This window comes from Neofelis nebulosa, chromosome 2 (assembly GCF_028018385.1).
Source record: "Neofelis nebulosa isolate mNeoNeb1 chromosome 2, mNeoNeb1.pri, whole genome shotgun sequence".
Taxonomy (NCBI): domain Eukaryota; kingdom Metazoa; phylum Chordata; class Mammalia; order Carnivora; family Felidae; genus Neofelis; species Neofelis nebulosa.
Window position 1 is genome coordinate 179,094,295 of NC_080783.1, and position 12,922 is coordinate 179,107,216.

General features: G+C 49.3%; 1 protein-coding gene across 5 annotated transcripts in view; it reads right to left on the reverse strand.

Annotated features, from left to right (window-relative positions):
- DMRTB1 (DMRT like family B with proline rich C-terminal 1) overlaps window positions 1-12,922 on the reverse strand; it is a 22,466-nt gene continuing 9,544 nt past the window's right edge. For 4 of the 5 annotated variants that reach the window (XM_058717317.1, XM_058717321.1, XM_058717315.1 and 1 more), the window contains 6 exons: window positions 11,500-11,592; window positions 9,348-9,492; window positions 7,719-9,218; window positions 5,906-6,111; window positions 2,306-2,495; window positions 1-948 (listed from right to left, as the gene is read on the reverse strand). In XM_058717317.1, coding sequence (XP_058573300.1) covers window positions 806-948; window positions 2,306-2,495; window positions 5,906-6,111; window positions 7,719-8,322 — 1,143 coding nt within the window. In that variant the 5' untranslated portion in view covers window positions 8,323-9,218; window positions 9,348-9,492; window positions 11,500-11,592 and the 3' untranslated portion in view covers window positions 1-805. The remainder of the gene's footprint in view (window positions 949-2,305; window positions 2,496-5,905; window positions 6,112-7,718; window positions 9,219-9,347; window positions 9,493-11,499; window positions 11,593-12,922) is intronic. The other variant, XM_058717316.1, reaches the window with a different exon arrangement.

Consider the following 12,922-nt stretch of genomic DNA (forward strand, 5'->3'; position numbering starts at 1 on the left):
TTTCCAATGCTCATTTTATTTCAACAGTCAGCTGTCCCCAGAGAAGGAACGGATACCACAGATGATTTAGAAGCACCATTCTATTGTCTGAGAACTGTATCAGTGCTTACAAACAGCCTACTTTTTAAAGTTGGCAATCACTATAAAAATATCAAATAATCAAACTTTAATAGATTTTTAAACCAGAAATGATGCCTATAATGGCTTAAACTTTATGGATGGGAGCCCCGGCGGTCAGAATGCTTAGTAAAGCCCATTGGAGAAGGGGCGCGGGGCAGTGGCCAGGCAGCCCTCGGGAGCCCGAGCAGCAAGGAAGGACGCTGCAGAACCTGCCGTCAACGCCCTGAGCCCCCGCTGCTCCCACCAGCCACCTGGATGTGCTGGAAGCTTGGTGTCTGTGCCCCCAGCTGGGACCAAGCAGAGGCAGAAGCAGAAGGCTGAAATAGATGTGCCTCCTGTCCTGGAACCCGGCCTGAGGAAATCAAAGACCGCGTCTGGGAGTGAATCTGACAGCGGCACAACCTGGACACGGTTAAATTCATTCCTAAATGTGAGCTTCCACCAGCCCCCCGATCCTCAGAGCCCTGGCCTTCCCCTGCTAACCATCCTCCATCCTGTTCAGTCCCCCATCCCGGGACTGAGAGGACCCTAGAAATCACCCTCCTTCTTCCTGTCTTGAAATGGAAATTAACTGCTCTCTTAAGCCTACTACTATCCTTCCTCCCTACCCATCCCTGAACTCAAACAAGAACATCATCGCTGTAACACCCCCAAGCGCCCCCGCTGCTGGCCCGAGAGCCCGGACCTAGTCGGACTGCTCCTGAGAGGGTGGCTGGCTGGGCTCAGGCGGTGGTTCCTCCCCCTCCTCCTTCTTCTCAGGCAGCACCTCGGGCGGCACCTCGGGCGGCTCCTCCGGTGCCGGTGCTGGCACCTTCACATCCTGGTCGTCTGTGAAGGACAAAGAAGAGGGGCTGGGTTTACAGGATTCACTAGGAGGAAGATTACCTACCTTCAGATGTAAACTTTCTATAAGGCATTCTCACCCTTCCTGGTCCCCGTGGAGAAGGACTTTGCCTCTCATTTGCTAGTCTGGACACTGGCAATCTAGCCCCCTGCCACATGACACAGACTCAGGTTCAAACTCCAGTTCTGCCTGTACGAGCTGGGGGACAAGAAGCAAGCTACTCCCCAGCTCTGAACCTCAGCCTCTTTCGGTCAAATGAGAGAGCTACCTGGCAACATCAAGGTCAGCAAGAGGACGAGGGGAAACAGTGAGAACGCTAATGCCTTCCTCGTTCTAGGTTCTGTTTAATCCTCAGAATAACCTCGTGAGGTAGGAACGATTGTTAGTCCGCTTTTGCAGAAGGTGAAGCTGAGGCACCAGGGGGTGAATTAACTTGCCCAAGGTCACGCAGCTGGTAAATGCCAGAGCCAGGACCAATACCCAGGCTGTCTGGCTCCGGGGCCGGCATGCTTCAAGCTACGTCCCGTCTCCCCATCCTGTGGATCTAGGCATCTCACACACAGCCAAGTGTGCGACAGGCCTTAGTTTCTTTTCCTAAGGCGCCTCAGGGAAGGATAGAAAGGGGAAAAAAAATCCTAGAACCTTTAGAGCTGCGAGAGTCTCAAAGAAAAACCAAAGCATTTCTACATCCAGAATTTCAGCTATCACAGGAACCCTGTGACATGACCCATTTTACAGATGAGAAGACGGAGTCCTAGAGAGGGTATGAATGCCCGAGGTCACCCAGCGCACCAGTGGCAGAGCTGCGAAGGACAGCTCCTGGTCTGTTTCTCTCTACAAGTGGCCTGGGGTAAAGGACCCTTCCCCAGCCGGCCCAACCCAGCTCCAGCTACTGCTCCAGGCTCCGCACCTGCCGTTTCCCTAGCCAGAGAGGCCCCAGCCGAGCCAGAGAAGCCTGGCACCTCTGGTCTTCTGAACACACCACATGCATGCCACCCTCCACGTCTCTGCCCACAGGCCCTGGTAAGGGGAGGGAGTTAGCAGCGGACCTGGAGCCAGACAGAATTCTGTTGAAATCTAAGCTCTGCCATCTGCCACTTACATATGCGAGAAGCTCTCAGGGTGCTGTTGGTTTTCTCACCTGAGACTGGGGACCCCCTCTCTTAGATGCTCGCATAGGGAATAAAGGGAGGGATATAAGGAAAGAGCTTATCCCAGGGTCTGATACATTTTAGGTTCTGTTCTCCATTTCCCTTCTCTCCACATCCACTTCAGATCAGGTCCCCCTTCCTCTAGAAAGTCTTCCTGGCTCCCCCAGAAGCTGGACTACAGGTCACTTACCAGTGGTCTCCTTGTCTGTGTCAGACAGGACAGCAAGAGAGAAAGATGCCGGTGGCGGCGGCGGTGGTGGCGGCAGCGGTGGGAGGAAGTGGAGCGCAGACAGGAAGCCGGGCGGGAGGAACTGAGGCTGCTGCGGAGGCGGAGGCGGCGGGTAGTAGCTTGGCTGGAAGTCTCCCACCGACTCCGACACCTGCACAGCACACACACAGCAGACAAGCCAGAGAGGAAGAGGCTTAGCCAGATGGGCTATCAAACAGGTCTCATACTTCTAAATGGGGGGCTCCCCAAGAGGTCGATTCGCCTCTCTGACCTAAGCACCTGGGCACAGGGCACTCGGAACAGGGTGTTCAGCAAATACCCACCAAATAACTGAAGGCAAGAACAAATACCGGCACATCTCAGGTGAGCCTGGGGAGCAGCCAGTCCCACCGAGCCCTTTTGTATATGCTTAGATCCATGACCTCACTCCATCCTCATGACCCTAGGAGGGAGGTTCTAGTGTCACCCTCACTATAATGATGGAAAACAGTGTCAGTGAGGTGAAGCTTCGGGCCCAGGGCCACAGAGCTGGTAAGTGCAGAGGCAGAACCGGAGCCCAAGTCTGTCGGACTCCACTGCTCTGTGCTGAATGCATCCCAACCCCCTGTGGCCCCATTTTCTGGTATAGCTAAGGACTTGGAATTGAGAGTCGGGGGCCTTTGGGGGCCCTGTTCCAATACAACAGCGTGTGGTGCAGCTGTTAGAGGCAAGGGAAGCCGGGAGACCTCAGCAAAGCAACTTCAGCAGTTAGCCCTTCCATGTTTCTGTTCCTTCTTCAGAACATGGAAGCTGAGCTCATGCCACAGGACCCCAGGGCTGGAGTGGGGGCATCTGGAGTGAGGACTACACAGATTGGAGCTTAACCCAGAAAGACACGAATGTAGTAAAAAAATAATAATAAATTTCATTGGGGCGCCTGGGTGGCTCAGTCGGTTGAGCGTCCGACTTTGGCTCAGGTCATGATCTCACGGTTTGGCAGTTCGAGCCCCGCGTCAGGCTCTGTGCTGACAGCTTGGAGCCTGGAGCCTGCTTCGGATTCTGTGTCTCCCTCTCTCTCTGTCCATCCCCTGCTCATTCTCTGTCTCTCTCCCTCTCTCTCAAAAATAAATAAACATTAAAAAAAATTTTTAAATAATAATAAGTTTCAGATGTAGTTCCTATCATTTACTTCTCCATCCAGATCCTTTAGAGCAGCAATTTACATGCCATGTTCTAGAGAATCCTAATGTCCTAGAAGAGATCTGATGTGCTCTTAAAAGTGGTCTTTGTTAAGGCACTTTGAGAAACCCCACACTGCCCCCACACTGGTGAGTCACACATGAGCATGTTAAAGCCTTGAGACAATCTGCAAAAATCATTTCCTAACTTAAGTTAACCACAAGGAAAGGAAGGAAGCCCACCTTTAGGTGCCTGCTACATGCCAGACCCTGTGCCAGGCACACATTACCACGCATTACACCTATTCCATCTGTCAATGGCCCCGTGAGATAGGTACTCTTACCCCTACTATACAGACCGAGAACCTGAGTGAGATCCTCAGAGGTTACATGACTTCCCCAGGCCATATGGTTAGGAAACAATGGAGGGAAGATTGGATCCCAGGTCTGTCGAGCTCCAAGCTTGTGCTGTTTTGTGGGAAGAGGACAGAGGAAGTAAAGAAGCAGCAAATGGGGCAGGGACAGGAATAGGAGGCTGAAGACCTCTCCGGAGAGTATCTCAGAGCCTGGGCAGGGTGCAGCAGGACAAGGATGAAAGCAATTCATAGGCTCTTGGGTTTGAAACAGCTTCACAAATAAACGCCTGATCCTTTATCCAGACGTGGAGGGGGTGGGAAGGGGGATTATTAGTGCTTTAATTCCAAGCTGCTCAGCCAAGTCTCTCCCTGGATCACAGCTCCTGCCTGGGGCCTGTGGTGGCAGCTCAGGCCCAGATAAACCAACTGAGATCACACTCTTAACAAAGGCCGTCTGGCAAGCCTGTCAATCAGAGCCCTACCCTGGACGCCAGGCTCCATCCAAGCTTCTGTGTGAGCAGACGGTGGGTGCGTGCTCCACTTGGCCAGGGCCCCCTCTTTGTGTGAAGGCTGGAGACACCGTGCTCTCCTTGAGCTGCGAGGGGGTGGCCGGCGCCCACAGAGTTCAGGGGTGGTGGGGAGTCAAGGGCCATGTTTGCTCCTCCTCTGCACAACAGACACACCTCAGGCGGCACCAAGTGCCAGGGCTCCAGAGTTGGGGTGACAGCCACTCTGTTACTGAGCAGCTGTGTAATCTGAATCCCCAGTTCTGTGACCATGAGCAACTACTTAGCTTCTCTGAGTCTTCTTCCTCCACTCTGCAGTGGGGTAATACAGCGTGCCCTGATGGCTCACGTAAGGGTCAGGAGGCACCCCAGAAATTCTCAAGACCAGTGGTTTCCAAACTGTTTCCCCTTGAGTCAATGGAAAAGGACTTATCAGTATCTAAAGTATCTAAAACAGACAGCAGAGATGCTGCTGGGGCTGCAGCAGGAGTGGGGACCCAGCGCCCTGGGTGCCTGACCTGTCTGGACACCTCTGGAAGCTCACCGCTCCACACTCTGCAGCTAAGACTCTCGGTACGTACATGTCAGGCGTTCCTCCTTCTTCTCAGTCACTTTCCACATTAAACAAAGAAGCCTGCTCTGTCCTCGCTCTTCTCTACCGTCCACCCAAGAGAAACACCTAACACCCAGGGTTAGGCTTTTAGTTCTGAGGAAGGCAGGAAAGGTAATAGGGGTCTACTTTTCCGTGAGCTTGAGCTGCATTGGAGTGGACCTTCCCTACAGGCCCAGCCTCATGGGCCCAAAGTCAGGACTAGATACCCAGGCCTCTATCCTGCAGTCATCACGGGTCTCAGGGTTGCCAAAAGGTAAAGGGCTTTTAACCACTCTGGTCTGCAAGGAGCTGGTAACCAAGGCCACAAAACCTGATCACCCCGACTCGTACCTCACATAACAGGGATGGCCTGACTCTTACATACTCAGTATTCAAAACTCCAGGCTTATGTCGGGGGAATGTTTCCATATTTTTCATGACTAAGGTTAAATTCCTCCTGAAAGCCCTCTGCAGTCTCAAGCGGCCCATACCTTTGGGCGGGGGACCTACGTCTGCTCCTGGCTCCGCCCTCAACTATGTGGTTCCTTGACAGCGATACCTCCTTTCTGGTACCCAGCAAAATGAAGCACCCTTCCAACATCAGCATCCCGTGAGTCCAGGCTGCTGGTCACTCACCCGGTCGGTGGTACTGTGTGGCTATTCCCGGGTTTATCTGAGATGTGTCTGCATTCGTTCTTGCTTGAGCTCCCAGCTCTGAAAAGCACATGCCACAGCCCAGGCCAACTTGTTTACACGCGAATGGACTTGCCTATACATGTGCACTCCCACAGGTGTACATGGCACAAGGTCAATGTTATATCCATCCTACCAGTGCTCAGGGCCTGGCACAGCCTGGCACAGCGGTCTGCTTCCTGGGATTGAGGATGTGTAATGGCAATAGGGCATGTGGGATAAGGAGGAACCAGGAAAGGAGTGAGGATGGGACTTACCAAGCTTCCTCCATGGTAGGGGCTGCAGGACACATGCCGGAAGCCCCGCTGCAGGGGGATCCCCGGAGGTGGGGATCCATCCTGGTAGCCCAGCGGGAATGCACAGTAGGAATGCATGTTGGAGCAGCTGGGGTACAGCTTGGAAGGCTGTCTCTCCAGGTGCTCAGGCCCCACCACATGATCTGAGCTGATGTTCAGAGGGAGCCCTGAAAAGGTAAGCAATGACGGAAGTGTTAAAACAACACAGAGCTAGGAAAAAGAGCATCACGTCACTGTGCGAAGGCAGCACACAACACTCAGATCCACTTACAAAGATCTCCCACGTCCATTATGCTTTTGATGCTCCCTGCTTTTTAAGCCCTTCAGCCACGTCCCACTGGTCTTAGAAAAAGTCCTTGGCATAGCCACAAAGCCCCATGAGGGCTGGTGCCTGCCTCCACTCCAGCCTCCGCATGCACTATAACCCAACAGCTTCTCCTTTCTCATCAACCTCAAGGCCTTCACAGATGCTGTTCCCTCAGTTTAGAAGACTTTCCCCCCTAATCCCACTGTGCCTCTGGAAGTCCTCAGCTCCTACTCTTCCTTCAGACCACAGCAAGACCATCAATTATTAGAGCTCTTTACATTGATTTGTGGGATTCCTCGACCGGTGCTGTCCCTCCCACAAAGACAAGATCCTTGAAGGCAACAAATGTGCCTTTGCCCTCTTCACTTCTTCATCACTAGTGAATGGCACATAGTTAAATGCTCAGCCCCTGTTGAGATGGAACAAAGAAAGGCACTGTGTCTATGGAAAGGTATCTTCTAGAATTGCTATTTCAGGTCTGTCTTCCCCATCTAGTTTCCTGGGGACCCAAAGTTTACTAGAATGTCCCAGAAGATAGAAATGGCCTTCAGAAAGCATCCAGGCCGGTCCCCTTAGCGTAGAGGGGAGAAGCTGCCACAGAAGGAAGGAGCTTGCCCAAGGTGACTGAGCAGTTCCCCTAGCCTCCTGTGCTCTTCCTACCACACTGCCATAGGGAAAACCAAAAAAGAGCGTGTCTCTGCCCATAAAGAGCGTCAAATCTATATATGACTTGCGATTTAAATTTTAAAGAGGCTCCAATCTATGACTTGAAATTGTACTTTTAATAGTGCAAACCACAAGACATAGAGAACCATGTAATTTATGCATGTGATGGGTGGGGAGAAAAAGAAGCAACATCAATATTTCAACCGTTCTCCAGCGGGGAACATAAAACGGTCTCATTCCCACGCCCGGTAAAAGGGTGCCTAAGGGTGCGCAGGTGCAATGGGCTAGGGCCCTTGCAGGGGAAGTCCGCTGGGAGGAGCCTCCAGCTTCTAGAAACGGAAGGAGTGCGCAGGCGCAGTCAGGGCTGCGCAGGCCCACCCACAGTGGCCTCCAGAAGGAGGCGCCACCAGCCCAAGAAAAAGGCGGGAAGAAGCGCGCAAGCGCAGTAGGGCGCCTCTCGAACGTCTTCCTGAAGAAGGACCCACAGCCAAGGCGTCTGGGGGCCATTTTCTTTCTTGCTAGACGGCAAAGCAAGAAGCTAAATTTTAACATTTTAACGGCCGTCTGAACCGCCCGTTCCTTTCTTACCCTCTCTCGTCACCTTTTTCCAAAATGCCACCCAACCCAAATCTCTATTTAGAGGAAAGCTTCCCAAAGCAAGAGTACCTCTGGAAAGCATTTTCCCCACCCCCACCCCGAGGGTCCATCCCCGCAGGATCCAGGATGGCCTGGTCTGCCAGCGTAAGGCACTGGAGAGGAATCCCAGGCGGGGCGAGGCCACGCAGGGCCTGGGAATCTTACCGAAGTCGAACGGCGGGCTGGGCAGGGGCCGCAACGGACTGCGCAGCCCCAGGCGGTCAGGGCACCCCCTGCCTGCTACCTCCGTCCCAAGCTGGGGCCCCACCGAACCGGGCATGGCCACGGCGGCTCGATCGCCGCTCGGCCCCACGTGGCCGCGGCCGCGACCGCGGCCGCGGCCGCCCAGAACTGGCTGGAAGGCGCTCGGGCCGGGGCTCGGGCCCCGTGGGGGCCTCTCCGGGAAGCCGGCGGCCACGCGGCACTCGGGGCCTGGCTCCCAGTCTCCCGAAGCGGTCAGCAGAGGCAGCTGGCGGAGGCTTGCTCCCAGGGCTGCGGCAGCGGCCGCGGCCCCTGTCAACAGCTCCGGGCCCTGCGCGACGAGGGCCCCGTCCTGCTCCTCCTCGGAGGCCTGCTTCTTGAGCACCTTCTGCGCAGCCATGATCTTCTGGCGCTCGGTGATCAGGTAGCACTTCTCGCAGGTGCACTGCTTCCAGCGGCACTTGCCCGCATGGCCCTTGACCGGCACCAGAAAGCCATGGTTCCGGCACCTGGAGCACTTGGGGGTGCGCAGCATCTTGTCGGCCAGCTTGGCAGGGTCTTCCTTCATAGCACAACCGCCACCTCTGGGAGCTGCAGAGCGAGTGCGGCAAGGATAAGCGGCGCCCCACAAGTCTCTGCTGCTGGGGACTTTGGATACACTTGTAACAAAGCAGTTCTCCGTAGTCCCGGGAACTGCTGCAGGACCCTTGCATTTTCCCTCCTTTTTTGGAGTGCAGAATTTTGGAGTCGTTGTGTGCCTTGGTTAATTACATGCAAGGGATTGAGTTGATTAAGTTCTTCATGGAATACTATTGCATGTATGTCTTCTGTGTTATCTGAAGTCTTACGCAGTTAATTTTCCAAACTTTCTGCTCCCGCCACACCGCAAAGTATTTTCGTAACTTCAAAAAAGGCGGAGTGACGTTCAACGGTCCACAGATTTAAAGCACCAGAGAAGCCGAGCTCTCAGTAAACCCATTCCAGGAGAAAAGCATTCTAAGAGGGAAACCGTGTTTCTCCTCCCAAAAGTTGCTGCTTCTGCTGAATTTCATTTCTCTCTCTTTGCTGAGAAGAAACGGTTCACAGTGATGCTTCCAGAATATTCTCAAGAGCTCTGTGCAGTGTGATGGTTGTGCAAGGGTCTGCCCTTAGAGGAAGACTCTTACTGATATAGAAATGCTTTTCTGGAAAATGGTACATTGCTGTTGTGGATGCCTTCCAAAGTAAAGCATATTTGCGACAGGATATTTTAGCATGAGCTTTTTATCATTTCTTAACGTTTTTTATCATTTCTTAACGTTGCCAGTGAATTTAGCTATCCCTGTAAAGCAGCCTAAATATCGGGACACCTGAAAACTGGCACAAATTTCATAGTTTTACAATGCTTCTAAATTAATTCATTTTCTTGTCTGATAGAAATTTGTGCCACTCTGAGGTCTTTTTTTCTTTTCTTTTTTTAGGCCCCTAAAATAGGGGGGAAAAAAAATGGGTCACTAATACCTAAGTTGAAAAGCCTATAATCATAGGATCTGTCATATTTAAGGAGATAGTTACACTTAAAACCTGACTAAAATGTGTGTGTTTTAAACTGACCTTTTTCTGAACTTTTTTTTCTGGTAGGAGAATGGTAGAAGCCGAGGCCTGGTGTCCACCTTGATTTTCCTGAGCTCGTGGTAGTGGCTGTCCTTAGCACTTCTCATGAGCCTCCAGACAATAGGAAATGGTTGCCCTTCTGAGGCTGATACCGAAAGCAGAAAAGAGGTTTGTAAAACCCTTTTCTGCTTGAAAGAAACATATTCCTCATTTTAATAAGAGGGCAAAAGTATATGCTTCCTGTATTATTTGGCCCTTCAGGAATTCCACTGGTAATTTTATAGCCATTTAAAGAGATCGAGATTTGTCTCTGCTTTGCTTTAACACCCTCTATCTTAGTTTTGATTTAAAAAATATGATCCTGTATATAAAAGGACAGGCAAGCTCTTTTTCTGACTCCACCAATTCAAAATGTCTAATTTTTTCACTGCACTTGTCATTTGAAAATGGTCCTTAAAAATCATAGTTTCAGTACTGCTGTCAAAAAATCTGGGGCATAAACTGCATTGTTTCATGATAAGGTCATATTCCACATTATCAAATTTAAATTTTAACATCAAATAACATCGGATGATGAGACAAAAAAGAAAACTGCTCTCATTTACATTTCATGCTTGACCACCCAAGCTCTCTTCATTTTCCTATTAATGGTTTAAAGGAAAATCCTATTCAAAGCCAACTATTTGAATTAACATATTTTGCTCTTGTTAACTACAAAATGCTTCCATATTTACTTCATAGCTTTAGGGGCAAAATATACCCAAGGTGATGTGAATTTGCATCATGCTTTGAGAACATTAATAAACAACCATATATCTTTTTAATCAGTAGTCACATTATAAGATGCAAAAACCCCAGGGTTTACACAGTAAACAAATCTAAGAGAAAGAAAAAAATTCTAGTTTATTTCTCTCTTCCCTGGAAAGTCTCAATTTGTATAGGTAAATTCCAACAGAGCTTTATTTACTTCACTCTTGGAAATTCAGGCAAACTGATAGTTTTGTTTTATTTGGTGTGATGACTGATTACTTCTTAGGCTGCTGCTTTTTAAAAGAAATATACACATTTCCTTAAATTGTTATTTTTAAAGGATGGTAAAAGTGAAAAACTGGAAGTCAGAAAAGGATGGGAGCCTTAAGTATATAGTGGACCCCTTCTTTCCTCACACCTAAACCTTAGGATACTTATGTTTAAGAAAGGCTGCATCCTTGTAAGCAGTAGTTTATAAAATAACAAGTCATTGGGGAACCTGGGTGGCTCAGTTGGTTGAGCATCCAATTTCGGTTCAGGTCATGATCTCACGGTTAATGGGTTCGAGCCCTGCATCGGGCTTGCTGCTATCTGAGCCTGCTTTGGATCCTCGTTGCCCCTCCCCAGTGTGCTCTCTCTTTCTCTCTCAAAAATAAGTAAACATTAAAAAAAAATAAGTCATAGTTACCAATGAATCACCAGTTTGACTAATTAAGCACAGAGGGGCTGGTTGGTGGTCATATGTGACTCCCAGGTTCAAGGCTCCTTTTCCCTGGAAGTCCCAAGTTTCCTGTCTTGAATAATGCCTCTTCTTTTCAGTTAATATGACTGCTATTGGTACTGTTTAATTTATATTCATTGTAAAGAGTCTTGTGTTATACAGTGCATGGAGGTATCATTTATAATCATTAAATATTGCATGCACTGTAATGCCTCCTTACTGGTAGTACACAAGAGTAAGGAAGTCCTTTTTTTGCCTATAGCTTCTTTCCCCTAACAGTTATAACCCAGATATCTGCTATCTTCCCCTTCTTCAGTCTCTCTTGAGTGAGCAATGAAAATTTTATTGAAGATATTGTAGGGGATGGAGGGGAGGACTTACATAACCCATCCTATAGCAGACGCTTTAAAATCCTGCCTTAGCATTTCTGTTCTCTCAACATCCTCCTCTACTGTGCCGTACCCACCGGAGAGAAACTGGTCTGCCCCCAGCACCCCACCCCCCACTCCCAGTCCCCAGCCTCTCTAGTTTCTCTCTTCTTTCTTGATTTTTTTTGGGAGCTCTGTAACAGCTGTGACGATCTTATTTTCCTCTAGGTCTAGCACAAAATAGACATTCGGTAAATATTTGTTGAATGCACAAATGGATCTTGCCTCCCTCTCCTGCCAATGTCAAAATTACCTCATCTCTGATTGGCACGGTAAATCGGCTTGGCTTCAGCAACTCACCTCAAACATATAAAACAGAAAACCCACGATGAATAAGATCACTCTCCTGAAAAGCATTATTTGGTGATCAACTTTGGTTCCGTGAGCTCACCCCCCAACCTCTAATGGTTTAATAAAAGAAATAATCATTGCTAGCACTTACTGTTTATATATGCAGTAATTATTCAGTTCTTTGTGTGCATTAATTCATATAATCCTCACAACAGTGCTCTAAGGTAGGTGTGCTGTTATGTTCACCCCCATCTTACACATGAAGAAACTGAGGCCTAGAGAAGTAACTTGCCCAGGGTTTTATAGCCATTGAGTGGCAGAGCCATGATTCAAAACCAGAAAATCTATCCTCAAAGTCCATATTCTTATATCTGCTAATTAATATTTCTTCTAAATTAACACAGTGCTCTCCCCAAGAAAACTTTAGTGATGAACAGAAATGTTTGTTTTATTACATATCCCATTACAACTGGGGCAAAAGGGGGGAAGGAAGTATCAATCTGGGGAAGCTTCCTAAGATGCCCTGCTTATTAGTTGTTTTTCTTCACCCATAGCTGATATTTATTGAGTGCCAACTATGTGCTAAGTATAAGTGACACAGAAGTAAATGAAAAAGACAGGATCCTTACCTTTAGGCATACATTCTAGCTGGCAAGCTGGGCAGTAAACAGATAATTCCAGATGAAAGCTGGGGAATAGTGGGGGGTGGGGGGCATGTGGAGAGAACCAGGATTCTATGGGAATCCATATGAGGGCCTAACCTGAATCAAGAAATCAGCTCCCTTGAGGGGTTGATTTCTAAGCTGAGGCTGAAAGGATGAGTAGGAATTAGTCAGGTGCAGGGGCAGAAGAGAGGTGTGTCAGACAGAGGGAATAGCATGTTTCAAGGCCTGCAGTGTGGCTATGGTAGAGTGAAGTCAGGAGACTGGACAGAGATAAGGAATAGAAGCTAAACAGTAGCCAGGGGCGACTGGGTGGTTCAGTCGGTTAAGCGTCCGACTTCAGCTCAGGTCATGATCTCACAGTCTGTGAGTTTGAGCCCCGTGTCAGGCTCTGTGCTGACAGCTCAGAGCCCGGAGCCTGTTTCCGATTCTGTGTCTCCCTCTCTCTCTGACCCTCCCCCATTCATACTCTGTCTCTGTCTCAAAAATAAACAAACGTTAAAAAAAAAAAAAAAACTTTTTAAAAAAGTTAAACAGTAGCCAGATTGTGGAGGGAGTCCTTGGGGACAAATTATGGGTGTCACTATCTAAGATTAAGTAGAGGAAATGACATAGCAGAGCCAGCCCAAACTAGAACCCACACATCTAGACATGTCCCTGCCCTTAGTTTTTCTTTCAGAAAGTAGAATAATAAGTAACCAGGACTCACATAGGTATTGCAAG